Source organism: Gadus macrocephalus, chromosome 15 (genome assembly GCF_031168955.1).
Source record: "Gadus macrocephalus chromosome 15, ASM3116895v1".
NCBI lineage: Eukaryota > Metazoa > Chordata > Actinopteri > Gadiformes > Gadidae > Gadus > Gadus macrocephalus.
The window spans coordinates 11,664,345-11,691,795 of NC_082396.1; the positions used below are offsets into that span (position 1 = coordinate 11,664,345).

The following is a 27,451-nucleotide window of genomic DNA, read 5'->3' on the forward strand; positions in this document are numbered from 1 at the left end:
ATGTTGCCACGGTGACTGCAGCGTAACGAGGGACGATGCGCTGCAGTGTTAATGGCTCGCCTGTAGTCTGCGTCTCTTCACGTATCTAGAAACAACGCAGACAGTAGCGTTTGGCCTCCTAGCCCAGCATCAATAGTCCCTAAGAGTAGTCCTGTGCTCGTCGACTCCTATGGTGCTGTTACTCTCGAGACGCTGGGCTAAATTATCTACATTTACGACTTTTTTCTCATTACGTTTTTGATGGCCACTTTGAATGGTCTTACAGACTTGGACAAGTTTTTGTCTCAAACAGAGAGAATGATGGACACTAAGGCGCTGAAACAAGCCTTTATGAATCAAGAGGCACCATCGTCAATCGTCATATTGCTCGTTATTCAACAATCAATTACGGTTCTTAACTTTGTGTGCATGTGGACGAGGGTGTGTTGCTGCTGCGCGTCGTCTTTGCACATCTCTGGATATCCTGAAGCTCCTTCCTCCCAGGCCCGGGAGACTCTAGCACTGAGGAGGGCTGGGATCTGGTTGCCATGGTGTCTGAGCGAGGAGATGGAGGGGCGTTTGGGTAATTAGAATCCAGATATATCCGCACAACGTCTGAAACGCAATGACGCGAGCCGGCAGTGGGTTGGTCATTTCCCGTTATGCGTTCGAGAGGATGAGGTCTAGGTACTCTTAATTAATGGTAACGGTTTAAAATTAGAAACTGCTCAGTGTAATGATTGGATTTCGCAATGGTTTGGTGTGGTAACGGTCACGGGGGGGGGGGAGTGCATCCTGGGATCAGCCACAAGGAAAGTCTGTGTAGTTGCACCTGTCGTAGTGATTTCCCTGCCACATGCAGATCACAGCGTGAAGAACCACTCGCTGCTCAAGGTGTCAGTGTTGATTTCAGCACAGAACCCCAAACCCCCTGGCTACCCCTTGATGTGGGGACATCCATTCTGTTGTGCAGTGATGTAGGCTTTTCCTTTATTGAAACGATTAAATCTAGGGTTTCACAATGATTTGGTTGCCGTGCTGCCATGGCGATGACTGTGTGCGTGCGTGTGTGTGTGTGTGTCTTGAAATGTGTTCAGGGTTCGATGAACCAATCGATAACCCCCTCAAATGTAGGTAGTTTGAACCAGATCTTGCATCCCTTTCTGAGGCCTTTTATAACTAGTAGCTGTATAATGGTAGTTAAACCTCTCCCTTGTAGTTCGCTCATCAAAACGACTTTTGAATACCATGTGTGGAAAGAAAGACAGTGATGTCACACTGGTTAGACCAGGGCAGTGATGTCACCCTGGTGAGAGAGCTATCAGGACGCATCAGTGGAGGTATTCCATAATTTCATCACCTCTTTCTCTATGCCCTTCCGTCCGCCTGTCCACTTATCGCCGGTCATCATCGACATCCTGCTGACCGCCTCGCCGACTGTGGAGGCATGACGATCGCTCACCCCCGCTGGGTTCTAATTGGCTCCAGAACAGACATGGCGGATATTCCTTCATCATGTTTTGGTTTATGATGTGTCTGATCGCGATCGCTAACCCCCGTGCAACGTTCCACACAGGCTCGTTTTAAATCCTCCTCGTGCGGCCTGAAACTCTGGAGGACGGCCATGTCATGGATATATGGAAATGTTTTATGTTCAAACAGTGACCTGTTCCTTGTGGTATGTCCACAGCCATTCGGCTTCAGAACCGCAGTACTGTATTGATTCTGGGACGGAATTTGTTGCTTTTAAGTTTGCTCAGCTTAAGATAATAGCGTGGAATACATTCGTTGTACAAAGACCCAAGTGCAGAGGCATCCTACCAAAAAGTGGTTTGGGGGGGATTCCCCCCCACCCACCCACGTCGGGCACGTCATTGACTCATTCAGGGGGGGGTGGCAGTATTATGTGGCGGTGGGTGGGGTGAGGGAGTTTATGGAGGGGGATACCGTTACCTCATCGATGATTCCTCCACCGATATAATGTCGGTGAGTCATTCTCCAAGGCCCCCCCACAGGGTCTGGAAGAGCCGTATCGTGGGTCAGCGGCGGGCCGCCAGCGCTCTGGAGATGTTGTGGTGGAGAACCCCTGGACCAGGTCCTATGTCGAGAGCAGCGGTCAGTGACGGAGACGCATGGCTGCCTTCAAAGGTTGACGTCTCCTCTTGTGCGTTGTTAGAGCGAAAACACCCCGCGCTGAGCTAACCGCAAGTGAAGGGAGAAGGGGTTGCTTTTATCGAGCGGTCTGAAGGGACAATGCGTGGTGACCATCGATCACCACTCTTCTTTATGCTCATATTGATCGGCATGTTATGGGTCTGTGGGTCGATCAAAGTGTTTTCAAGGATGTTTTTGGCTGCAGTGGGTTTTTGGCTTACTGACATTCTTTTAGGGGGCCCAAGGGATGAAGGGTGACCTGCGGGTCATCCCGTTACGACATGTTTTTTATCGTTCGAACCATGTGTGTTAGCATCCGCATGCAGGGCTTGATGGGACGTGTGAGAGAAGATCTCAAATGTATGGCACTGCACTTTCAGACTTGTAACTCAACTTATAAATACCTCACCAAATATATAAATGTACAAACGAGTGTATAACTGCTCAATTAAACATGTGAAAAATAAGGCGCACATTAATTTAGAATTGAAAGTATAACTGTATAAACAAATGAAGATAAAGAAGTCGACTTTATCAAATTCTTAGATGACAACTTAACTTACTGACTACTAAAATATATAAACAAGCAATTTCCTAATTTATGATTCAACTCAAAATGTCTGCAGACCACACACTACTTTTACAGAGTTGGACCCCACTAGAATATCTCTAAACCCATGATAACACTTAAAACTAAAAATGAAGTAGAAAGTGTTGAGACCTTATGGTGCTAATACACTGCTAGCCTTAGTAGTGTGCCAACCGCGATTGGACAAATAACGTCATCCAACAACAGCCAACCAACCCCAACAGATGTGGCACTATGTTGGTGTTTGCTGGGGCAGGGCGAGCTGCTTAATGGTCGTCTGGATGGTAATCAAAGGTTGGTTTACTCACAGTGTACTATTTATACTCTGAAAGATAAAAGTAAAGTAGAACCCTCGCCACGCCTTTGGTCCTGTTCTCGAGTCTATTTCATGGCATCATCTTTTTGCAGTTTAGACTTTGGTATGCTGTAACATTAGATCTTGGAGAACATTCACAAATGCATGCACATGCACATGCACATTCACTCCCACACGCACACACATTCACTCCCACACACACATGCACACACAGGTACGCACATATATGTAGACGCACGTATGCACGCACGTGCACACGCACGTGCACACCACACACTAACAGACATTCCTGAGCATCCTAGCAGACATGACCTCAGCGCTGCGCTACGCTCACTGGAGACTAGCCAACGCTGGGAACAGCTCCATCTCTGCTGTGAGTTACATCCACTTCCTGTCGCCACAGGAAGTGATGTTTGCACGGCTATCGGTGCACACACAGCAGACCAGCCACAACCCAGATAACAGTCAGCGCAAACCATCCAATCCAAGCACACTACACCAGTCATTCGGCGGTCAGAGTTTCAGATGTGTTTTGCGTTTTGAACTTTTCGGACAACCAAAGGATGAGTTTGTAAAATGTAATATGTATGTTTGATATGTGATTGATTCATTCGATGTGCAATATATTTTTCATATATCTTGAAAAGTACTCTCCACTGTATCCTGTCTCAGCCTCAGTTTCTTAAATACGATATTAATATGCATTTGATGTATCTTAATGAGGGCTTTCACTCCGCAGTGTATCCTGTCTCAGCCCCAGTTCTGGGCGGTGGAGGTCAGCGCTCTCTGTCTGAGGACCCGTCTGGAGCGAGGCAGCTCCCGCAGGGTGGAGAGGGCCATGATGCAAACACAGGTACTGGAATATATACATGTGTATGTGCATCGACAGTGTTGTGGAAGGCCCAAAGGGTCAAACATACGCCTCGCTTTAGACGGGCATTGATATAATTCAGTTAAATAGGGCATTGTGTTATTGCCGCAAAAAAATATTGCATCTACATTGAGGCATACTTTTGACACTTTTGGACTTCCATACGTGTGTGTGTGTGTGTGTGTGTGTGTGTGTGTGTGTGTGTGTGTGTGTGTGTGTGTGTGTGTGTGTGTGTGTGTGTGTGTGTGTGTGTGTGTGTGTGTGTGTGTGTGTGTGTGTGTGTGTGTGTGTGTGTGTGTGAGAGAGAGAGATCTCGCGGCACGGACCTCTCGGCAAGGTCAGCATTGGAAATGAGATGTGCCGTGTGTGTATTGCAGCTTGAGTACGAATGCGATGAATTATGCGTGTGTTTTAGCATTTGTCTGAGTGTGTGTGTGACTGTGTTTGCATAGGCCAACACCGTCTCCACCGTCCACCGTCCCCGTCCCCCCCCCCCCCCCCCCCCTGACAGAAGTGGTCAAGTGTTGTGAGGTGGTTCCTAGCTCTGACGTGGTGGTGGTGGTGGTGGTGGTAGCACCGGTGCAGAAGGCTGTTAAAGTATCCAGACACCATACAGCTGTTCCGACTGCAAGCCTTTCCTTTTTCACTCTGCTCTCTCTCTCACACGGAGGGAGGGGAGGAGGGAGGGAGGGAGGGAGGGGCTGTCTGGTTCTAATCACGGCAGCTGCTCTGGGGTGGCGGGTAGTTCCCCCAGACAAAGAGGATTCTGGGACTAAAGGAGGTGAGAGAGGTCACTGCTGGACTTGAGATGGAGGTCCAGCAGTGACCCCATTACTCCTAAATGCCTCAACTCCTTGACTCATACTTCTGTAAACCATTCACCCCTTTCACCCCTTCACTCTTTAACTCAAACACTCAAAGACCTGCTTAACCCCTCCACTTTTTCAACCTTTATCATCTCCCCCCTTTATCCCTTGATTCCCTAAAACGTACCTCCATAGCTCCTCCACCCCTAAACTCCTTCATCACCCTCAGCCCTCCACCCCCAAGCAGTACAACCAGAGCAAGGACCTGTTCCAGCCGATCTGGGCGGCTCTGTAGTTATTCCTCTGGAAATGTCAGCACTTCCAGAGGAATAACCGCAAGGACGGAAGAGCAGGAAGTGGAGGAGCAGAACAGGAAGTGATCCGATGGTTGATTTACGCGTCTCAGTAAGCATCCCTTTATAGCACACCATCCTCCAGAACATCTGTGATTGGCTCACACACCACTGCCGACGTGTTTGTCGTGGACCACAGCCAGCAGGATAATGTGAGAAACACCAATCTGTGATGAGAAACAGAAGAATCCACGAGAACCAAAAGAGTCTGAACAAGTTGTGAGAGCCTCTGGCAGCTCACTCCCGTTCAGACCGAACAGTTTGAGGGGGAGAGAGAAACATGATGAAGGGATATAGTGTGAGAGACAAAAGAAGGGGAAAGAGATGTTGAGAGAGAGACAGACAATCGCATCAAGCTTCAAATCCCTGCGCTTTTCCAAAAACGTCAGACAGTGCACAGTTTGGGTCCCGTGTGGGTTCAGTGGGACATTCGAGACCGGTATTTCTCGGGACCCTCTGATACGGACATATTAACCCAGACGACGGGCTTCCACGAGCCGGTAGTGCGTCAGCTCTAAGGTCCTCCTGTCAGACGACCTCCATGAGTCTTCCAGACTCGTGATGGATTGTTCTGGGATTGCGCTCCGTCTGAGCGATGCGTTGTTGTTGCTTCTAGCCCGAGGTGCTCCAGCCTCACCGCAGTAACCCCCCCAGGGCCCTCCTTTCCGTATGAATCACCCGCCCCGGGCCTTCCACCAAACCACACAACTTACATGTAATCGTCTGATCCAGGTTAATCCTCCCCACTGACACAGTGCGGTTGCATCGGAGACGGGACTTTTCCCGATGTTAATGTGTATACCATGACACTCATTCCTAATGACGAGAAGGATGGAAAGATGTTTGCTTGGCGGCTCAAGACGTTGGTGCGCTGATGATGTCGACAGTTCGACGTGTGGCGACCTAGCAACAGGTCGTTCCCTCTCTCTTTAGACACGCGTTCCGGTCCGTCTGCACTGTCCCGTCCATAAAGACACAAACGTCAGCACCACTCCTCCGCCACCTCCTGTCCAACGCTCCAAGCCGATCCCGTCTCCGATAACATTCCCAGCCTTGTTTCAGGGAATGGAGCGATCAGCTTCGCTCCATTGCCGATGCAATGCCGTTGCCATGATTCCCCTTTGCAATGCCCGGGGGGGGGGGGGGGGGGGAGAGAAGGTGACGGCATGTTTGGATGAACATGGTTCTTGTCATAGAGGTGGAAGAAGTGTCTGATGACGGTTGGATGGTTTTTCAATGCTACGACACGTTTGTTCAGACATTCACAAGTCTGTATTCACGATTTTGCATTCACGAGGTCCTGTACTCCTCCGTTCGTTTTTCTTCTTCAGCTGATAGCAGACCACTTTGAGGACCCAACTTGTCCAGTAAGCGAGCGTCTGAAGATCTTCTACTGCTGCCAGGCACCACCCCGCTGGTCAATCCAGGTACTTTGCCCCTTTTCATCACCTGCTGTATTGAGATAAAAAGTCAAAAACCTCCACCTTCTATTTTATATTGTGCGGTACTTATCCTTCATCACCTGCTATATTGAGATCAACAGTCGAAAAACTCTTATTAAAAACCTTCTATTTAAGTGTGTGTGTGTGTGGGTGTGGGTCTGTGGCTGTACGCCCACTTCCTGTGATAAGATATCCGCATTTCCCTCTGTCCCGCTCAGCTACAGCTCCTATCAGTGTGTCAGCGTAGGTTTTCCTGCTAACGGGAGAAAACAGTAAGCCTAGCTGGGCCTAAGCTAAGAAGAAGAGGCGGATACGTACAGAGGTCGGAGGGTGTGTAATAACTAAGAACCGCATAAAGGCGAGCGGGGGAAGGTGCTGTATGACCACCTGGCGAGGGAGGGAGGGAGGGAGGGAGGGAGGGAGGGGTTGATGGAGCTGTAGTGCTCCAGTCTGTTCTTTTTGATGCTCTCTTCCTGGACACGGAGTGAATTTGCCTCGGTCTTAAACCGGTCTCGGATGAATTGGTCTCGGAAGTCTCGTTCCGAGAAGAGACCAAGCTGTGTTCCAAATTGCTTGGCAACATGTTTTTACAACTTTTTTTTAATGTAATCTCTTCCAAGAGAGTGCCCAGCAGTGAACGCTTAAATATTCAGAGAAGTCAGGCATCTATCTTGCATTTGCCCTCCATAAGGTTTTCATAAGGTTGATTGCTGATTGGCCAAATACCAACTGCACCACCAGTGACTATTGGTTAAAATTGGTATTGAATGACCCCGCTCACAACCATCTGATATAACGTTCCCTTAGCAGACCTCAAGTCTTTTCTGTCATTCGTTCAAAAACCAACAACAAGGTGAAATGTCAGCGATAACCTGATGTAGCATATTTCATATTTTCACTAAATCAAATCATCATCCCAGGTAAAAAATATTTCCGCTGTGAACATGTTTACTGGGTAACCGTGTGGTTACTGACTGTGTCTGGGTTTGGTTGTAGAGGCAGGAATCCGATAGAATATGTCTGGTTGCTAGTCCGATCCCCGGCTCCCCCTAGCAGCGTTTCGAGGTGTCCAGTTAACCCTAACCTCTCCCGACGAGCTGTCTCTTGCCTTGCATGGTTGACACCGCCGTCGGTGTGTGAATGTGTGCATGAACGTGTGATTATTATTTTTTTTAGGCAATGATTGTAACGGCTTTAAGTGGCCGCTGTTAAGCGAAGCGCGATATGAATGCAGTACATTTTCAATTTATATCTGTGGCTGTGGAGGTTGGAACACAACGTATTGTTCCTGACTGTGTGTGTTGTAAAGCTGGTATAGTAACCATGCTGTGTGTGTGTGTGTGTGTGTGTAACTGGATGTCTCTGTGTGGTTGTAGAGCCAGCTGGCCAGCCTCCTCATGGACCTGGGCTGCACCAGCTCAGCCCTGCTGCTGTACGAGGAGATGCAGCTCTGGGAGGACGTGGTCATCTGCCACGAGAAGATGGGAAAACACGGCAAGGTGGGCGAATACGCACACATGCACGCACATGCATTTCCGCACGCACGCCGGCACGCCCACACGCATGCCTTTCTTCACATGCACATGCACAAATCACATGCATTTCTACACACACACGTGGGCGCGCACACCCACACAAATGCATTTCCCAGACAGACAGACAGACAGACAGACAGACAGACAGACAGACAGACAGACAGACAGACAATGTCTTTGTCCTCTTTCAATTCGCACGCACGTTTTCCCTTTATGCTTGCTTTTAGCTTGCTTTTATCTGCTATATGGATGTGCACTCCCACTCACACCCATATGATAAAAGACAGTCACACATCCCAAATAATGCATTTCATTATCTTCATCGTCCCTGATTCTGTTTATTCTCGGGTCTAGTAGATAAGGGCGCGGTCACACACGCAAACGCACGCACATACCCACACACACACACACACACACATAAGTGAGCAGAAGTCCAGTGTGTTTGGGTTGGCAGCCTCCCTCTCGCTTTCTCTTCTCGCTCTCTCTTTCTCGCTCACTCTCTCTGTCTCTGTCTCTCCCTCTGTCTCTGGGAAGGCCGCTCTTCAGCGGCTGAAGTCCATCTTCAGATGATTGATAAAACATGGTCGGCCCTCTGCCTTTCTCCCCCTCCATCGTTCTTTCTTCTTCTGGCTCTCTCCTTGTGTTTTTGTGATGAAGCCAGCAGGATGGATCTGGTCTACAGAGGTCAGGTCAATTCAACAGAAGGAAAGGAGACGGAGGGAGAGAAAGCTTTATTTTTTCTTGCGTTACCGATACCACTGAAAATAAATGTGAATGCTTCTTACGTTGTACACTTGTTTTCAATAGACTGCAGTTTTGACAGTAAGATGTACACATTGCCTGTTTATGTTAATGCTGGGCTCTATCTCGATGTGTCTCTGACACACTTCCCATAGGCTTTGCACGCAACCTGTAAACTGTGAGTGCCCGGATTTGTTATACTTTTTATATTCCAGCAGTAGACACTTGTGGTAGCTCTGCTGTTGTCATAGCAATGTTTCATTTATTTCCACTGTCCAAGCGTACCTTAGCCGACGCTGATTTTCCACTGCACAACAGATCCGTGACTGTAACCTCCAGGGTTACCTGTGCAACTAGTGGAACGCAGGGCTTGGAGTTCTGCCTATTACGGTTCTCTTTAGGCCAAGTCTCCATATTCCTACACACCATAGTCCAGCCGAGCGGTTCTGGGGCCTGATGGCTAACCTCTATCCGCAGGAATCTCAGGGCAAGAGGCCCATAACGCCACCTTCACCATAATGACTTGTATCGGATTCCCTTTAAGTTGCTTCCGATAAAAGTGTCTCCTTAATGACTAAATACTAAATCTCAGTGTGCCATCTGATCTGAAGTCTGGACCAGCAGGCGTTGAGGAACATGATGAGGTAATAGTCATCTGGTTCTTCTTAAAAGGTTCTGAGAGCATCCGCCCGGGGCCTTGAACCCAAAACACCTCTGTTGCTCTAAGAAGATGAGCTCTCATTCAGGATCATTACTAGGATTTTCTGCGAAAGATCACAGATCATCGAAGCGCACTCAACCCATTCTCAACCCATTATTCAGTGCATTTTCTCTCAGTGAAACATTTTCAAAACGCTCTGCACTTTGTCCATCCAGGGACCAACTGGGGACAATACACTCAGTATCCACCACCATCCACTCCCTCCCTCCCTCTTTCCAACCACCCTCCGCCCACCTGGTGGCCGACCCCGACCCCGCCGTACCCCAAGCCTGTTCGGGCCCCTGAATGGGGCTCTTTCAGCCCTCCCTATTGCGTTACAGCTCGTGTTTTCCCCCGGTCAGTGTGATGAGCCAGGTGCGTTTAGCCACTGCTCTCGTCTGCTGCGGCACTAAGTCCCGGTTGTTGTCTGGCCAGGCCTTTATGTGGAGCCACAGGACTTGGCCAGTGAGTCGCCAGCCAGTTTGTATGTAATTGCTTGGTGTCTCTCCAGCGTGCCATCTCCTTCTCTAACTATTTATAGTTGTTGTAGTCTCTTGCGTTGCACCTGACACACCCCTGTTCACACCGTTTGTCCTGTAACCCCCGATGGATTCTGATTGGCTCGTTGACATTCGTTTCACTTGCCGTTTCACTTGCCGTTTCAATGGGACTTTTCTAATCCGATCACGCTAGGACTCACTCAATGTCCGGCCTGGACTCTTCCAGAATCGGGTTCAGCTGATCTGATCTGAGGAACACTAATGACCTAGCATCCCATTTCATTGAAATCTCACAATGGACACAATATGGACATATTACTGGCTACGTGATTAAAAACACCATCTCCATGACCGGTGATCCTGCCTATCAGCCCATTCAGAAATTTGCTGGACTTTGTTTTTTCACAGTCCAGTTATCAAGCTATCGACCACTATTCCCAAAAATATGAGTTACTTTTTTGCATGGCTTCCATTCTGCAGACAAAGGAATTGGCACATGTTGTAATATTCTGGTATTCCATGGTGTTCAATGGAATGGGTAATAGATAGGATGGCAGAGTCTTAGCAGCGTGCTTCCTGATAGGCTGAGATATTTTGGTGATGGACTGAAGAAGTGGCTGTTAGTAACCTAAGAACTAGTAAGTCACCTATAAGCGTAAAGTCTTTCGTGTTTTCGAAAGGCTACCACTGTGAATAGCCACGACTACGCTCTGAAACTCTCTGGAGGAGGTGCAGCAGTGGTATGAAAGACTGAGTAATGAAGTTCCAGGGACGATCCCAGTGGAGTTCTCCACCAAGCCTCCACCAGTTCCACAAGATTGCCTGGCGTGTAATTCCCTCTCCCAGCCTTTAGCTCTGATGATGTGCTGCTGCCTCACACTGCTGGCAGGCAGTGGGATCCTTCCTCCACCCTGAATCTACCCGTGTCAAATAGGACTCCCTATGATAGGAACAGACCAACGTTAAACTTGATACATCCTGAAAAGTAGTATCCACTGTCAACACTGTGTTTGTCAAAGCTAAAGTGATGTAAGATTTACATTGTTACACATTTGTCATGTGGCATGGTGCTGTTCTATGTCGATCCCTGTGTGTAGACCAAAGAGGTGGTCAACCTAGATCTGACCTATTTTGACTTTGATTTGAACGTCCCTGTGTCAAAACACATTATAGTTTCAGACTGATCCAGTCTGCCATTTCTGTTAGGCTTTATGAGAATGTGCCTTGGTACAGTTCCCTTACTCGTGTGTGTGTGTGTGTGTGTGTGTGTGTGTGTGTGTGTGTGTGTGTGTGTGTGTGACTTGATTTAGACTACTCATACAAACACACACAATTTCGCACAAAATTCACATTTTCATTACTTGATGTTGTTCCATGTTTGGTTCCATGTTTGGACTTTAAATATTGTAACCTTGTCTGTGACTGCTTGCTTCATGGTTCCATGTTTGGACTTTAAATATTGTAACCTTGTCTGTGACTGCTTACTTAAGATGCATTCCTAGACCCGTGTATAAAATGTGGCAAACAATATCTCCCAACATCTTAAGTTTAGCATCTCCAATATCATCCTGTCTGTCCACTTGGCACTGAGCTAGATGTTTATTACAGCCATGAACCTTTAACGATGCTAGGGTTGAGAAATGGCATACACACACACACACACACACACACACACACACACACACACACACACACACACACACACACACACTATATTGGCCAGGCGCCTGGCCCAACCCCAGATTGAGGAATCCCAGTGGAAACACATCGTGGTATCGCTGTCCTGTTCCAACGTGACGTTTGGTGGAGCGGAGGAATCGACGCATCACCTTCCTCCCACTGCTCTGTCCCCAGGCGGAGGAGGTCCTGAGGAGGGAGCTGGCGAAGAAGGAGACTCCCAGCCTGTACTGCCTGCTGGGCGACGTGCTGCGGGACCACCAGTACTACGACCGGGCCTGGGAGCTGTCCGGGCAGCGCAGCGCCCGCGCCATGCGCTCCAAGGCCCTGCTGCACCTGCGCAACAAGGAGTTCCAGCAGTGTGTGGACTGCTTCGAGCACTCCCTCCGCGTCAACGCCATGCAGGTACAGGGCACTGAGAGGACGAAGGGTTCTACACATGGACGGATAGAGAGGGAAGGGTTCTACACATAGATAGATAGAGGACGAAGGGTTCTGCACATGGAGGGATAGAGGACGAAGGGTTCTACACATGGATGTATAGAGGACGAAGGGTTCTACACATGGATGTATAGAGGACGAAGGGTTCTACACATAGATGGATAGAGGACGAAGGGTTCTACACATGGAGGGATAGAGGACGAAGGGTTCTACACATGGAGGGATAGAGGACGAAGGGTTCTACACATGGAGGGATAGAGGAGGAAGGGTTCTACACATAGATGGATAGAGGACGAAGGGTTCTACACATGGATGTATAGAGGACGAAGGGTTCTACACATGGAGGGATAGAGGAGGAAGGGTTCTACTCATGGAGGGATAGAGGACGAAGGGTTGTACACATGGAGGGATAGAGGAGGAAGGGTTCTGCACATAGATGGATAGAGGACGAAGGGTTCTACACATAGCTGGATAGAGGAGGAAGGGTTCTGCTTATAGTTTGATATACAGTTAAAGCTGCAATAATACATTTTTGCTCGACCTACTTGGTTTTGATTCAACTTTTGATTATAGGCTCATGGTTATCGTACATTGGTTGGATTGCTGGCCATTGTTATAGATCAGAATACATTAGAACCATGTGCCTCAATCAAAACAAAATTGAATGAGAACACTGTTGGGCTAGAAAGTTTAAGATGTAAGATTAAAAAAAACATAAATATTATTTCAAACATATAAAACTGAAACAAAATAGAAATCCTTGATCCGTTATTGTTGGTTTCAATCTTTGCTGTAATTTAAACTGGATGAGTTGACCTTGATTTTCCCTCAAAGCATTCAGTCAACATTATACTGAAACATTATAGCTTCCAGTGGGTTATAATTTAATTTACACTTAATTGTGTAATCATTACCCATATTAATACAGTAATAACACAGTAATACAATAATTAAATGATTCACATTGACGAGAGGTCACAGAACTGCAAAACCATTTGTGATGTTTCAGTAATGTGAACTTTAACCCTTCCCTCCATTGATGAGTGAAGGGTTTTACTGGTGTTACCACCAAGGTATGCCTCATCGTCCTTTCAAAATGATGAAATGCCAGAGTAGATCCTCCGTCACTTTGAAGTGCGTAGAGGATGGCCTGGTATCTGGGCCATATCAAAGCAGTCCAAGGCCCAGGGTTAAAAATAGAAGCAAAATCCCTTCCTTCAATGGATTCAATTGAAATTAAATTCAACCCAGCTGGCATTGGATATGCGCACACACACACATACACACAAGCACACGCACAAACCCAAGGAGATTGGGGTCAGAGGTCATCGTGGTTGGTTGTCAGGATAGACACCCCGCTGGTAGATGATTTCCTGTGGATGAGCCTGTGGCCGATCAGAGCGTCCGGTCTGAGCTTACCTGTCCAGGGTTTCTCTGGTCGGCCAGAAGTCTAGCATCACATGACGGAGGGTCACATGATCTTGACGGGGGTTCAGTCGAATTACCACTGCGCTTGGAGGGTAATTGGATCTGAAAAGTGCTTGAATGATTTTTTTTTCAAAACAACAGTATTTCAGTTTATATCTGGTCTGGAATGTGTGTGGACACCATCAAACCACAAAAGACCAGACATGTAAGGGTCCCATGCTGGTATAATTAGCCCAGCATTAATACCTGCCTTTACAAGAAAATTGCTGGGGAACAAAATGACTTAATTCAAAACAAAAAGCCATTATGATCAGAAAAACAACACTGTCAAATCACTTGGAAAAACTAAAAAGCAATCAACTTCCACTGTTGGTCGTCGGCCACCGGTGTGGATATGAATGTGAATGTGAGAAACAACATCGAGCCATTGAAAACCTACTTTGAGTTTCGGAGATAATTGCATACAATTTAGGAAGATGGATGCGACTGGTGCAGTTAGAACAAGATCATTTTAGAGAAGATTGTATTTCCACAGATGACAACAGACAACCTTAGGTTTTATCTCTCAAATTGCCACACTCCCTTAGAATATTTTCAGGAAAACCCAAAATGTATTCGATAACTATATTCTAACGTTTAGACCTGTTTAGACCTCACACACACACTTGCACATTCTTAAGCCTTTAGTAACCCTTTGTGTGTGTGTTTGTGTCCAGCTGGGTGTGTGGTTCTCTCTGGGCTGTGCCTACTTTGCTCTGGAGGGCTACGCGGGAGCCGCCCGCGCCTTCAAGAGGTGTGTCAACCTGGAGCCAGATGTAAGAACACACTCTTCACAACATAACTACACACTCTGCATGACACCCCTACACACTTTACACTCACCCCTACACACTCTTAAGAACATAAGAACTCTACATAAACAGCATCAATACACACTCTACTAACACTCGTTACACAAGCAGTAGAGCTCACTCTACTGCTCACTCTATACAACATGACTAAACCCTCTACATGCTACACACAGCATGAGTATAGAGGTTGATTTTGAAGTGGGCTGCTGACTGTACTGCTACACGGACATCTGTGGTGGTCTGGTCTCTAACCTCCACCATTTCACCCACACACACACACACACTGCTGCACGTTAGAGGTGTTTACGTGTGTGCATGCGTGTGCATTTGTGTGTGTGCGTGCAAGCACCTCATTTGGAGGTGTGTATGGAGGTCTGCCCCCCAACCCCCCCACACACACACACACACACACACACTCAAACACCAGCTGTGTGCCACCACAATATATTTTCCCGGGGCGTCTCCATGGTCTGAACGGTTGTTAGTGCCGACCGACAGACTCTGTTTTTCTCTGTTTGTTTTTCGCGCCTCGCTGGTTTCCCCTCCGTCTCTTTCCCCCTTAGCCTGACCACTCCAGCCTTCCCCACGCCGCCTCCTTTCACTCTCAATGTTATATTTATTGATTGATCTCTCTCTCTCTCTCTCTCTCTCTCTCTCTCTCTCTCTCTCTCTCTCTCTCTCTCTCTCTCTCTCTCTCTCTCTCTCTCTCTCTCAGAATGCAGAGGCGTGGAACAACCTCTCCACAGCCTACATCCGTCTAAAACAAAAGTAAGTAGAATAAAGTGTCCTTCACATTACAATGGCCTCAGCGCAAGAGCATAGCACAGCTTTCAGAGAGAAGTGTTGCACACTCTGATGTGTTAGGAACGGCTGTGCCGGCCAATTGGACCTCTCGATGCACGTCCAATTACATTAGAGCTTTGTTTGACGTGCGAAACCCAACAGAATCTAAACAGCTTTCTTTTGTTTCTCAACCTAGATACATGTGTTCTGAGTTAAAAGCGCTGAACTCCCAACTGTTAGCTGTCTGTATTCCAAACGCCCAACCTAGCTAGGATGCTCACTGTGTGTAAATTCAACTCTGACCCATATCCACGCTGACCTTGAACCCGATCGCCACAACTAATCGGCAGTCCCACCTCGCCCCACGAATCCTTCTAAAGTGTGTCTGCTTTACCAGAGCTTTACAAATAGCCTGTCAAACAGACAGGAACTGAGCCGCATATGTAAAATGCTTTGAACCAAATTGGACTGCAAGTACGTTCTCTGTCGTCGCCTAACTATGAGAGTGGGAGCTGCTTACAGAGACAAGTACGGAGCTAATAAGCCTCCTACAAATCTGCCTTGTCCTCTTTCCACTCCTTACCAACACTGTAGACGTCACTGGCAGGCAGGCAAACGCTGCAGTTGATCCTTCACAATCGTACACAGATGTATCACTACGGCCTCACGGGCTGGTTACCTTCAGGTAATCTGATGGTAATCCGCCAGCAACCTGCATGTAATCTGCCACCAACCTGCTGGTAATCTGCCAGTAATCCGCCAGTAACCTGCATGTAATCTGCCACCAACCTGCTGGTAATCTGCCACCAACCTGCTGGTAATCTGCCAGTAACCTGCTGGAAATCGGCTACTAATCCACTAGTAACATGTTGGTATCTGGCCGGTGGACGTGCACCCTGGGGCGAAGTAACCGTCCCACCCACTTATGGGGCTCAGCACCCAGGTGTGCGCTGTCACTGAAGGAGTTGAATTTCCACTCTGCCTACCCGAGCTCTGATCTTATGTAGAATAATTATCATAAATTAGATGAAACCTTCCACCAGATATGGAGCCCAGTATCACCACAGCCGATTTAACATTCGTGTTCCTCACACACGCAGGCTACAGCTTACTGTCAACATGATATCTAACTGCCGTGTTGGAGAAAACACATTTAAATTCCTCCGTTTTGTGATAGTGACGCCACGAGACGCCCAATGGAAATACGGGGATTAAGGGATTTTATTTCATCTTTTAGTCTTGATAGCAAAATAACTTTGTCCATTCCCTTAAGTTGAATTGACGGATAGGAAAAGTAAATGGTTGGTGTGTTGACAGCTAGGCATGTTGTTTTGCTATGGTTTATTTTTGAATATCTATGCAGATGCTTCTTAGGATATATTTATCATGTTATTTGCGGTGGTAGTTAGCCCTGGATCGCTCTCGGGAAATGGAGCGCTACTCGACTGTACAACAGGACATTTATTTTTTCACGTACTTTTGACTGAGTCTTCTAATGCAACCTCCACTATTTCCTGTCTTGAAATAATGTTGTGCACTCAACCGACTGCTAATTTGATTTGAATAATGTACATACAGATGGTTATATAAATAATATGAATATAAAACTAAATGTAATTGAAAGTTGACAATTTTCCATTCATATATATCCATAATACATATTCGTAAATGGAAGCCAACTGGTAATAAATAGATGTCTTGGGAAATTTCTCAATCTCGTTCTATTTACCTCCCATCTATCTGTCTGGCTTCTGTTGTGGTTCAATCATCTAAACGGTTGGTGCGTGTTTAGAGTGAGAAACTCCTACCTGATCACTCCTCTCTTTTCTCTCTATGGACTAGACCCTAGTTTGCAACCTTACACACACACACACACACACACTCCAACACACCTTTAAGCTAGTTTAGACGTGGATCAGTTTGCTGTTTTTAGCTTCATGAAGGCGTTCCGAAAGATGAGGAAGAGAAGGAGGAGGGGGAAACGAGAGGCAGAGGAGAGATTAGGTGTGATCTAATAGCCGTTAGCTCTTAACTATCCAACAACAAAAGCTACAGTTGAACCTGATGATCATGACGTGCTACTATTGATTGATTGTCTTGGTGATAAAACTTTTGATTTGCTTGATTCAGGGAAAGGGGTTGGCGCTTGTGGGAAACGCACAACCGCACTTACAAACAAACGCACACGCACACACACCCACACACGGATACACATAATGGATACATAAAAAAAGTGCCAAGATTATATTTACATTTCATTCTTGGCAATTGTAGCTTTCTCATTCTCCCCCTCAGTCACTTAATCACTCTGCATTATACTCTCTTTGCATTCTTACTCTGTTTCCCTCTCCTTCTGCTCTCGCTCTATCTCTTTCTGTATCCTTTTGCACTCTCTTGCTCGCTCTCTCTCTCTCTATCTCTCTTATCTCTCACTCCGTTTCCGTCTCCTTCTGTGCTCTCGTTCTCTCCATCTCCTATTCTGTTTTCTGTCTCCATATATACCACAGTTTCTCTCTCTCATTGTAGCTCTCGATTTCTGTTTTTCTGTCACTATTTATCGTCTTTCTCTTATCTCTCGTACACTCCGTCTCTCCTGTTTTCTGTTTCTATACATCTATATCACTCTTGATTCTCTCGACCTCTCGGTTTTTTCCATTTCTCACTCTACCATTCTGTTTTATGTCTGTTGTATCTATCTCAGGTTCTCTGTCTGCTTTCTCTTCTGTTTCTGTCCACACACACACACACGCACACGCACGCACAAAGACACCCCACACACACTTCTGAGCGGTGTGTGACTCCAGCCTCCCGTCTGGAATGGCCTGGCTGGTTCGCACAATAATCCCCGCCTGCTAACCCGTCTCAAACCTCCGCCGTCTTCTGCAGCTTAAGCAATGCTTGACCCACGTCGTTCCGTGCTGCCGGAGAACCGGGGCCAGACGGCTGCCTTGTGTTGAATGCCCGTCGTGCCTCCTGGTGCACCCGTCCTCAGTCTGAGGAGGAGAGTGTATTCTGGTTCCGAGAGATCCATTCTGTGTTCATCTGTATGCGTTGCACACTCAAAGACTCTACATTTTCTCTTTTATGGACTTGGGTTCTGCAGGGACTCTCTATTTGTCTTTGAGCGTCGAGCTCCAGCCAACGGTGTCCCAATGCAGCAGGGGCTCTTTCTTCAAAGTGATAAATACTGTTTGCCTCTGAGGACTGGCGAACCCCTCTCAGTTGGTTAAACATTTGTTTTTTAAATCTAGTTTATCAGATTGAGACAGTTAAACAGGTCCGCATGCTTCAAAATAAGTATTTCTTTTTTTTTTCCTTAAAATCCTTTGCAGACTTAACTGTTTGATACTATTCTGGTCACTCAACGTTCCATTAGTTTAGACAAGTAGCGCCTGGGAGTCGGTAATCAGGTCAAGATAAATCACGCCCGCCCCGCCTTTCTTTCTAATCACACACAATGTTCACATTGCCGTAAGTAAGCTGCCAAGATTTCGTCACATTGCAAAGTCTTGGAAGTGCCAAAAAAGAAGTTGGGCAATGTTCGTGTTCTCCGCAATCCCGTTGTTCTGTTTTTCCGACCTCTCTGATCTTATGTTCCCGCGTGAGGTATGCTGACTGCTCTACGTACGCAGCAGACATCGTATTTGTGTTTTTAAAGGGCAGCTAACTGATATTTAGCAAACTGGCTGTATTTGACCTTTGAAGTGTAAAAGACTAACAGACTATATGGCGTTTCAAGTCAAAGTATCAGATCTTTAATGAACAGCCTTTCCGTCTTTCCAAGTCTCAGGTATACTCCCTCTGTCTTTTCAGGTAACTACCAGTCTCTGTGAGCAAATACAACTCTGTACTGTAAAGTCAAGCTGGCGCCCTCCGGGAGACTCTATGTCTTTTAAAGTCTATAAGCCAACTGTTCTGTTGATGCAAATTCTCTCTCTCTCTCTCTCTCTCTCTCTCTCTCTCTCTCTCTCTCTCTCTCTCTCTCTCTCTCTCTCTCTCTCTCTCTCTCTCTCTCTCTCTCTCTCTCTCTCTCTCTCTCTCTCTCTCTCTAAATCAGTGGCGTGTGCTTTCAGGCCTGAAATTAAAGAGCAGAGAGGTTCCTAATAAAGCCCTGGTGGATAGAAGGGCTTCTAAACCCTCCAGAGAGGCTTTAGATTTAGTTTTTTATTTAGTTTGTTATTTAATGGATGGATGAGCGATAACAGGAGGGGGAAAGGTTTTCTAGATCGATCTGAACCACACTCTTACCTAATCAGCATCGGTACCTCCCTGGTACTACGCAGCAGAAACGGCAAATAACTGCCAGAGCAATCCATACATTTATTGTTTTAATGTTTTTTCACACTGTTTGTTTACCTCTCTCTCGCTCTCTCTGTCTCTTTCTCTGTCCCTCTTTCTCAGGCCGCAGGCGTTCCGTACGCTCCAGGAAGCCTTGAAGTGTAACTACGAGCACTGGCAGATCTGGGAGAACTTCCTCACGGTGTGCATCGACGTGGGAGAGTTCTCCGAGGCCATCAAGGCCTACCACCACCTCATGGAGCTCCGGGAGAAGTACAAGGACGTGGAGGTGAGCACCCACTCCACCAACCCGTCAAGCTGTTTGCTGTCAGTCAGTCAGCGTTCGGAGGACGGTTCGGTGCAGGCGATTCAAAGCATGCATGGTTAGGCTTTGATTCCCACCTGCGGTAAAACATGTCGCGCTCTCTCTCCCCTTCAACGCACTGCTCCGTCTCTCTTCACAGTTCTATTCATAGAGCCACAGAATGCATTTATATAGACAATTTTAATGCAATCACAAAGCATACCATTTTATGATTGTTTGCCGAGCAAACATTAGCAACATCAATACTGTCTGAGCGTGAAGATGGCGTCTACAATACCCTTTGCATTACTTAACATAACCTAACGATGTAATACACTTAGTTATGTCAAGAAACGTAGTATTCAAATGAATAATGTAAGCTGAATAACCTATCTCTCCTATGACTGGTGCTATATGCCAACATGTTCAGAGGTTTGGTTGACCAATTACGTTCAGACATTAATTTAGTGCTGTGTGCTTTGCACTGATTGCATGGAGTTTTAGAGAGCAGAGTAAACATTTGAACTGAAAGGCTTCAAATGTTACGTCAAGAAGTAATGGAGCAAAATGTTCTCTTTTGAAGTGCGCCATTGGTATGCAAAGTGAACTTGCTTTGGTCAACACAGAACTCATGCTTATTAATGCTTTGCAGGATTCTTGCTCCTTAATTGCATCATTCAAAAGTATGAAAGTTGCTGCCTCCGATGAATATTTGGCTGCTCTGTAGTGGTTCAGAGAATCTGATTGGCTGAAAGGAGAAGGAGGTGTACAGATGTTGCCTCAGGGTGATTCAAGGACAGATATCTTCTATACATCAGGATCAGAAGGCCCCAATTGCTCCCAACACCAACCAAAATCACTTATTTTATTAAAGAGTAAAAGGCTAACACTTGTTTATTGCAGCTGTTACATTTTTTTGATTGCACGCTTCACCTGCCTCTAGATTCAGCCAATCAGAGAGCAGTCACGTTACCTGAGGATGGTGACATCCAAAAATACTACAAAACAAAATAGGTTCCATGCTCAAATTCCCTTGAGCTCCTTAAAGTGGAGCTTTCTCGAACAATCTCATGCAAAGCCATCTATGGCAATAACCTGTGATGAAATACTGCTTTTGAATCTCCATATTGCTTATTAATCTTGTTCATTGTGTGGGTGTGTCTCTTAAAAGCCTTAAGAAATCCTGGCGATAAAATCTCTTGATGAATCAAGAGAGACTAATTGCAAGTCCGCCAACGCATTCAAAGAAGGAAATTAGAAAGATTCAGAAAAAAGGAATACCCAGAGAGAGAGAGAGAGAGAAGGTTCTTTCACTGTAATAACTGCTGGTGTGTGGAAAAACAAGCAATTCATATTTTAAATAGACCTATCGCCCTCGTCTTGCCCGAACGGAGCCCTCCACATCACAGCCCCACGCACACAGATTTCTGACCCCTGATACTCGATCTCTTTGAACCTCTCAGACACACGCACGCTTTCACACACACGCGACAACTTTGTCGCACTTAAGAAGTCTTAAGGGCTTTCTGAAGGAGTGTTTGAACGAGTGCTTCAATTACACCCTCAAAATACTGCAATAATAAACCAGAGACGTGGTTTCCTGCTTTCTTCTCTCCTCAATACTGCCTCAACTGGCCCCCTCTACTCACTGTACGCTAAATATACAGGCAGAGTGCCAATGTATTTACTGTGTACTGCCTGTGTATTCAGCGTCTTTACCGTGTCCTTACAGTGCGTACTGTACGCTCGCGGTCGACTGGCTGCAGCTCAGCCTTGCAGGGGCTAAAGAGGTACGCACACTGAAGGTCCTCCCCCCTCTTCTGAATAATCAGGGTTAGGCACGTTGGTGCGCTTTGTCTAAACACCTCGCCCGGGCCAGGCCTCCTAGGTTTGGCCGCGTGTCTGTGGACCGGGAGGCCAGCGGTCCCCCCTCCGCTCTGATCCACGGCCCAAGGCTGCGGAGAACATATTGTTGTGTTCTCTACCCAGCTTATAGGTCTGATTAGTGTCTGGGATCTGCCAACACACAGGCATGCACAGAGACATTCAGAGGCATTGGTACGCAACTCGCAAACACACACACATGCACGCGCACACGCACACACACACACACATGTGAGACAGAAGAGGTCGGTGTCGGTACATGCGCACACATATGCACAAAAGGGCACATCCATGCGCGCGCCGTTTGCCGCTCTATTTTTTGCAGATGATCCCACGCTGGTTTCTGATTGGCTGTGCCGCGTGGCGTTGGCGGCGGCCCCGCCTCCTCTCAACCCTTAATCAGATCTGTCACAGGGAACTCCTTTTGTCAGGCGAAAATTTCTCTCCCACCATCTCACCGTTATTAACGCCCAGTCACAGCTCTTAAAAATAAGTCTGATTTGCATTTGCCCCTCTCCTCTGGCTTTTATCATCTGTGGTTTACATGCGGAGGCTGAGGCAGTGAACAAGGTCGTAGAGAGAGTGTGTTTACAACACAAGACGCTGCGAGTCGCTTGGTTGGATTAACAAGCCGGCCTCTTCCATACGTCTCTCAAACCAGCTTGTCTATAGCTGTCTGTCACCGTGCTGTATATGTGCGGATGTGTTGGTGTGTGACTGTATCCTAGGTGAAAAATGAAGGTGTGGGGCTGTGAAACCTGAACGTGTTGAATTATTATTTTAATTCTGTGTGAGTAAAGCGACTGAGGGAGTGTGTGTGAAGCGTACAAGAGATGTGTGTGAGAGAAGGTGTGCGTGTGTGGGTGAGTCTACATATACCTCAATTAAGTTCCTTCAGTGGTAAGGTCAGCCGGTTCCTCCAGGACCAGCTAGTGACGGTGTGATGAGCTTGGATCACTGGCGCTTCTTGACAGGCGTCTCCTTAAACGCCTCACTCGGAGGCAGACTCGGTTTATTGTCACTGCAGTTCATTTGGAGTGTGTGTGTGTGTGTGTGTGTGTGTGTGTGTGTGTGTGTGTGTGTGTGGATAAATAAAGTCATGTTGATGAACTGCTTATTAAAGCCTTCCAGCCCAGGGCTGTTTATTTGAGAGAGTTGTGTGTGTGTGGTTGGATGTGTGTGTGTGTGTGTGTGTGGGTGTGGGTGTGTATGTGTGGGTGTGTGTGTGTGTGGACACATGGGTGTGCATGATGAATAATTGACTGTGTTCTCTTTGCCTTTTTGTACCCAGAATAATTGTTTTTTATTAAAACTTGCCTCTACGATTTCTACGAGTGTGCATCTGATGCGTGGATGTGCAAACGAGAAGGTGGGAGTGAAGTGTTGTCGTTGTTCAGGCCCATGGGCGCCGTTTTAATTACCCATCGTCCATTAGGGCCCACTGCCTGTGCACTGCCAGGAACGCTTTTCCGTTGCCAGCGACGACTGAGCCGAGAAAATTAGTTGCCATGTTCCTCAGCCATAGCGGCCACTTCCAGTAGTGAACGGGATTATTAGCTGGACCAACGCTGCTTGGTGGTGCCATGATCTTCTCCACGCCGATCAGTGTTCCAGTAGCTCTTCTTCTGCTGTCTCTTCCACAAACCTAGTTTTTGATCGCTCACTGTGTTAAAGTCTTATTGGAACATGCAATAAGAAGAAGCATGTCTTGTCTGATGCAATATATTTTGTTATCTGATGCAACATTGTCATACTGTATTTACTTTCATCACGATAGATGAGCTACAGATATAGAATAAATATTTAACAATTTCAGTGTTTTGTTTAGTTTTTAAAGGGCTTTTGCAGTCTTCAATATTAAATGTACTTTAGTAATCCAAGATGGGATACAAGGGTGTTCCAGGAATCGAAAGAATTAAAAAGGTTATCCCGTCTGTCCTGTAGATCCTGCAGATCCTGGTGCGCGCCGTGGTGGAGGATCTGCCCGACAACCAGGACCAGAAGGCGGGGAAGCTGCGCTCCAAGCTGCAGGAGCTCCTGGGCCGGGTCACCGCCCGCCACAGCTCCGACGGCGAGCTCTGGCGCCAGTATGCCTTGCTCTACGGTAATGGGCAGAGCACCAACCAGGAGGACAACGAGAAGGTCTGTGTTTGAATCCTGCTCTTCTTTTTGTCATTCAAGTAATTATTTTAGAATAGTTTCATATTTTTTAATTATTTATATTTTCCCCATAGATAATTATCATCAATAAGATACAATAACAGAGTTCTTAAGTGTCCTCTAGGGGCTAATGATTCATCAAATTAAAACAGACAACTTGATATAATGGAACGCGATTAGCAAATCGCAAAGGCTGCAATCTTTTTTTTAAGATTCAATAATATATTTTTCTTTTACAATTCAATAGTTAAATAAAGATGTTATAATATCAATTCATGCATCAATTCATCTCAACACATAGGCCTGGCCTAAAGGAAAGAGCAGTGTGTTGGACATACCATAGAATGATTTATTGGTTGTTTATTGATTAATAGAGAACATAAGTAACTTTAAAAATATAAATAATTTACTAAATAGCGATATTGGTCGTAATAATCGCAATTACATTATTTCCCCAAATCGTTCACCCCTTATGTCCTCCACCCATAGAAATGTCCCTCCGTGCCATGTCCGGCATCATCACCTCCACACACTGGAGATGACGGATCTCATGTCCACAAATGAGGCGATTCCTACAACAGGCCTTGAACATGTTATAAAGCTATTTCGGGGTTCATTAAAACCTTATAAATGTTGGCCACAACTCGGCATCACGTTAATGGGGTGTCGGCGTCTCGCGGGCCGCTGCTCTGATGGATGGTCCGCTGCTTCTAAATGCCATAAGCCCCGTCCTGTTGATTTAAGGGCCCTTTAGTGATGGCCTCGGGGCCGGGGAGAGCCACCTCCGTGACCCCTAGCCGCCGCGCGCCATTCGTCTCCACTGGGCACCCGTAGTCATTAGCCGCTCGCGCTAATGAGAGCACGCCAGTCGCTAGCAGGGCCTTAGCGGCGTGGTAATCATTCGCTACTTTAGCTTGATTTGTATGTCTGTTGTGTCCGTAGCTTTGTTAATTATGGATGAAACGGTTCTACGTGGTCAAACTTCATCAGCATATATTTGCGTATGTAAAATGAATAATGAATTGGTTGGATGAATCAACGCTGCCTAATAAATCATACGTGAAGTAATAAACAGTTATTGGCCTTTTGATAATTTCCTTTGTGATGGTGAATCCATCTCGCCTGCCAATCACTTATATCTAAGGCCAAATTTTGTTTCAATAAGGAAATAAGTTTGTTTATATTGTAAAAATGAATCGTGACCCTGCCTGAAAATAAATCAAGATATATTTTTGCCATGTCACCCTACATGAAACACTGGGCCTAACTTTTGTTCAAAACCACTGACCCAAGCTATTTTTGCCAATACTGACCAAAAATGATGTTTGCGTGTGTGTGTGTGTGTGTGTTGCAGGCTCTTCGGTTCCTGGTGAAGGCACATCACTGTCAGATGCAGAATAGCGGATGGGAGAAGGAGACCGGCACCTTTAAGGAGACAATTACCAGAGCTGTAGACGTAGGCAATGGTAATTGCACCCACACACACACGCCAACACACCCCTACATTCACACACCAACACACATGCACAACCATCTTATCCTGCAGAAGTACCATATTGTCGCATGGAATAACAAGTCGCATTTAAATTAAATCGAAGTTAGTTCAACAGTTAAAAGCAAGAACCAGTGTGACAAATCCAATAGGATTTCCATTCAAATAAGTAAGGGTGCCTCCAGTTGTTTGAATTACTTGATATGCTCAACCGTGCTCAATCTACTTACCGTGTGTGGATGAATCTATACAACCAGACCTATTTCCCACCTGAGGTTGTCCAAAACATCCGAAATAGTTATATAAACAGGGTTTATACTATTTATTTTCTTTTTTTATTCTGCTGATATGCTGGACTTGTGAAATTAGAAAGTGCAAAGTGAATGCTATCACAGTAATGAAGTGGGCCAACATTTGTTATTTTCCGGTTTAAATTAACATTATTGCCAATTGCCTGATATTTCTGCCAAAGTAAGCTGTATATAATGTATTATGCAGTAACATATCGAAAGCCAGGGCATGCAAAACCCAATTTCCCATTGTATTTTTAATGTGGCTGTACTGTGTGGAAAACACATCAATTATCCAGGTTTTAAATCACCCATATTAATAGCTTGGCGTTTATTCCAAATAATGCTAGATAGGCTTCATTTGGAGAAGGCTGTTCATCCAGCAGCTCATAAATACTGTTAACGAAGGATCCTTTATACGGTAGCTGCTTCCTTCCACTTCTCTATTTTCTCTATTTCTGAAAATCATTCACAACCGGCTTCTCAGACCGCATTTTGGAAATACGACCAATTTTCATGATTGCTTTTCAATGGAAGAATGTGAAGAACCACTGAAAAACCTGAAAAGATCTGAACATCCTCTGTATTTTGGCTCTATTTTCAAAAAATACGCTATTTGGTTTAGTTTATTGCACTTAATTATAACTTCTGAACTGAATCTAAGCCAGAGGTATTTTCAATGAACAAGATCTGGAAATGTACTCCACTTATGGTAAAGAGCCTGTATTTAGTCCAAGTCGTACTGCTATGTTGGCCCATCTCCTTAACACATAACACAATTTTATGGCATTAATCTAACTCACCAAATCCTCCTCTTATAAGAACGATAACGCCACAGGTAATGGGGCTGGGCTTGTGTCCTTCAAGAAGTCTTGTCCATTGTGCGCTGCTAAATAAGGCCTAATGTCAGGCTTAAAGGTGACATATTATGCCACCAGGTGTTGGTGTGATTAGCTGTTACGAGCCCTTTTGAAAATCGGCCTCTTCTGACATCACAACTGGGTGTGTCCATCTAGATGGTGTGCTGGATAGATCAGTCTACCAGCCTACCCAGTGGACTGTAGCAAACGTTGCTCATCTATCCGTCATACATCTATGTGTGCACGCCCACTTGTGATGTCAGAAGAGGAAGATTTTCAAAATGGCTTTAATGGCTAATCACACTCACCTGGTGATATAATATCTCACCTTTAATGTCTTGTCTCCACCCCAGCCATCGCAGACACCAGAACGTTCCCCATCACGGGCCCATAAGCTTGCTGTGTCTGATAGCAGTCCTCATAATTCCTCCTTATGAAGCTGCTCCTTTCTCTGAGAACCAGTCCCTGTAAGCCCGCCTATAACAGCCTGTTAGTAAAAGCTTTCCCCAAATGTTTGCTTGTCAAGCCTGTGTATGATTGAAGTTCTCATAAGCCTGCTTAGCAAGCCTGTGTGTGATAGTAGTCCCAATAGGTATGCTTATCCTGTGTCAGAGCAGTCCCCATTCATTGGCTTACCATGCCTGTGAGCGCAGAGACCTCAGACATTGGCTTCTGCTTGCTTATCAAGCCTGTGTGTGTGGTTGCGACCCCCATAAGTCTTGCTTATGGGAACTGTGTGTTGGATGGATGGCTTGCAAACTAACAGGGGAACAGAGGACAAACAAGCATGTTGTTCCAACGCCCTCAGCCCCGATCTACCCAGGCTGGGGGAGGCGGGCTCCCAGAAGAGTTGTTAATCACCAGGAGTCATCTTTTTTATTTTTTTTATACCTGAACAGAGTGCTGAATTAAACATTAGGACATGAGCCCGGGATCACCCCAGGTTAGCACAGGAATACCAATGGAGCTCAGATGCAATGATTGTGTGTGTGTGTGTGTGTGTGTGTGTGTGTGTGT

The 27,451-nt window shown here is 46.2% G+C and overlaps 1 protein-coding gene across 1 annotated transcript in view; it reads left to right on the plus strand.

Annotated features, from left to right (window-relative positions):
• ttc27 (tetratricopeptide repeat domain 27) overlaps positions 1-27,451 on the plus strand; it is a 62,095-nt gene that overhangs the window by 33,017 nt on the left and 1,627 nt on the right. The window contains exons 10-18 of the mRNA XM_060072897.1: positions 3,778-3,891; positions 6,400-6,495; positions 7,887-8,009; positions 11,841-12,068; positions 14,249-14,347; positions 15,099-15,151; positions 19,568-19,733; positions 23,577-23,774; positions 25,147-25,258. Coding sequence (XP_059928880.1) covers positions 3,778-3,891; positions 6,400-6,495; positions 7,887-8,009; positions 11,841-12,068; positions 14,249-14,347; positions 15,099-15,151; positions 19,568-19,733; positions 23,577-23,774; positions 25,147-25,258 — 1,189 coding nt within the window. The remainder of the gene's footprint in view (positions 1-3,777; positions 3,892-6,399; positions 6,496-7,886; positions 8,010-11,840; positions 12,069-14,248; positions 14,348-15,098; positions 15,152-19,567; positions 19,734-23,576; positions 23,775-25,146; positions 25,259-27,451) is intronic.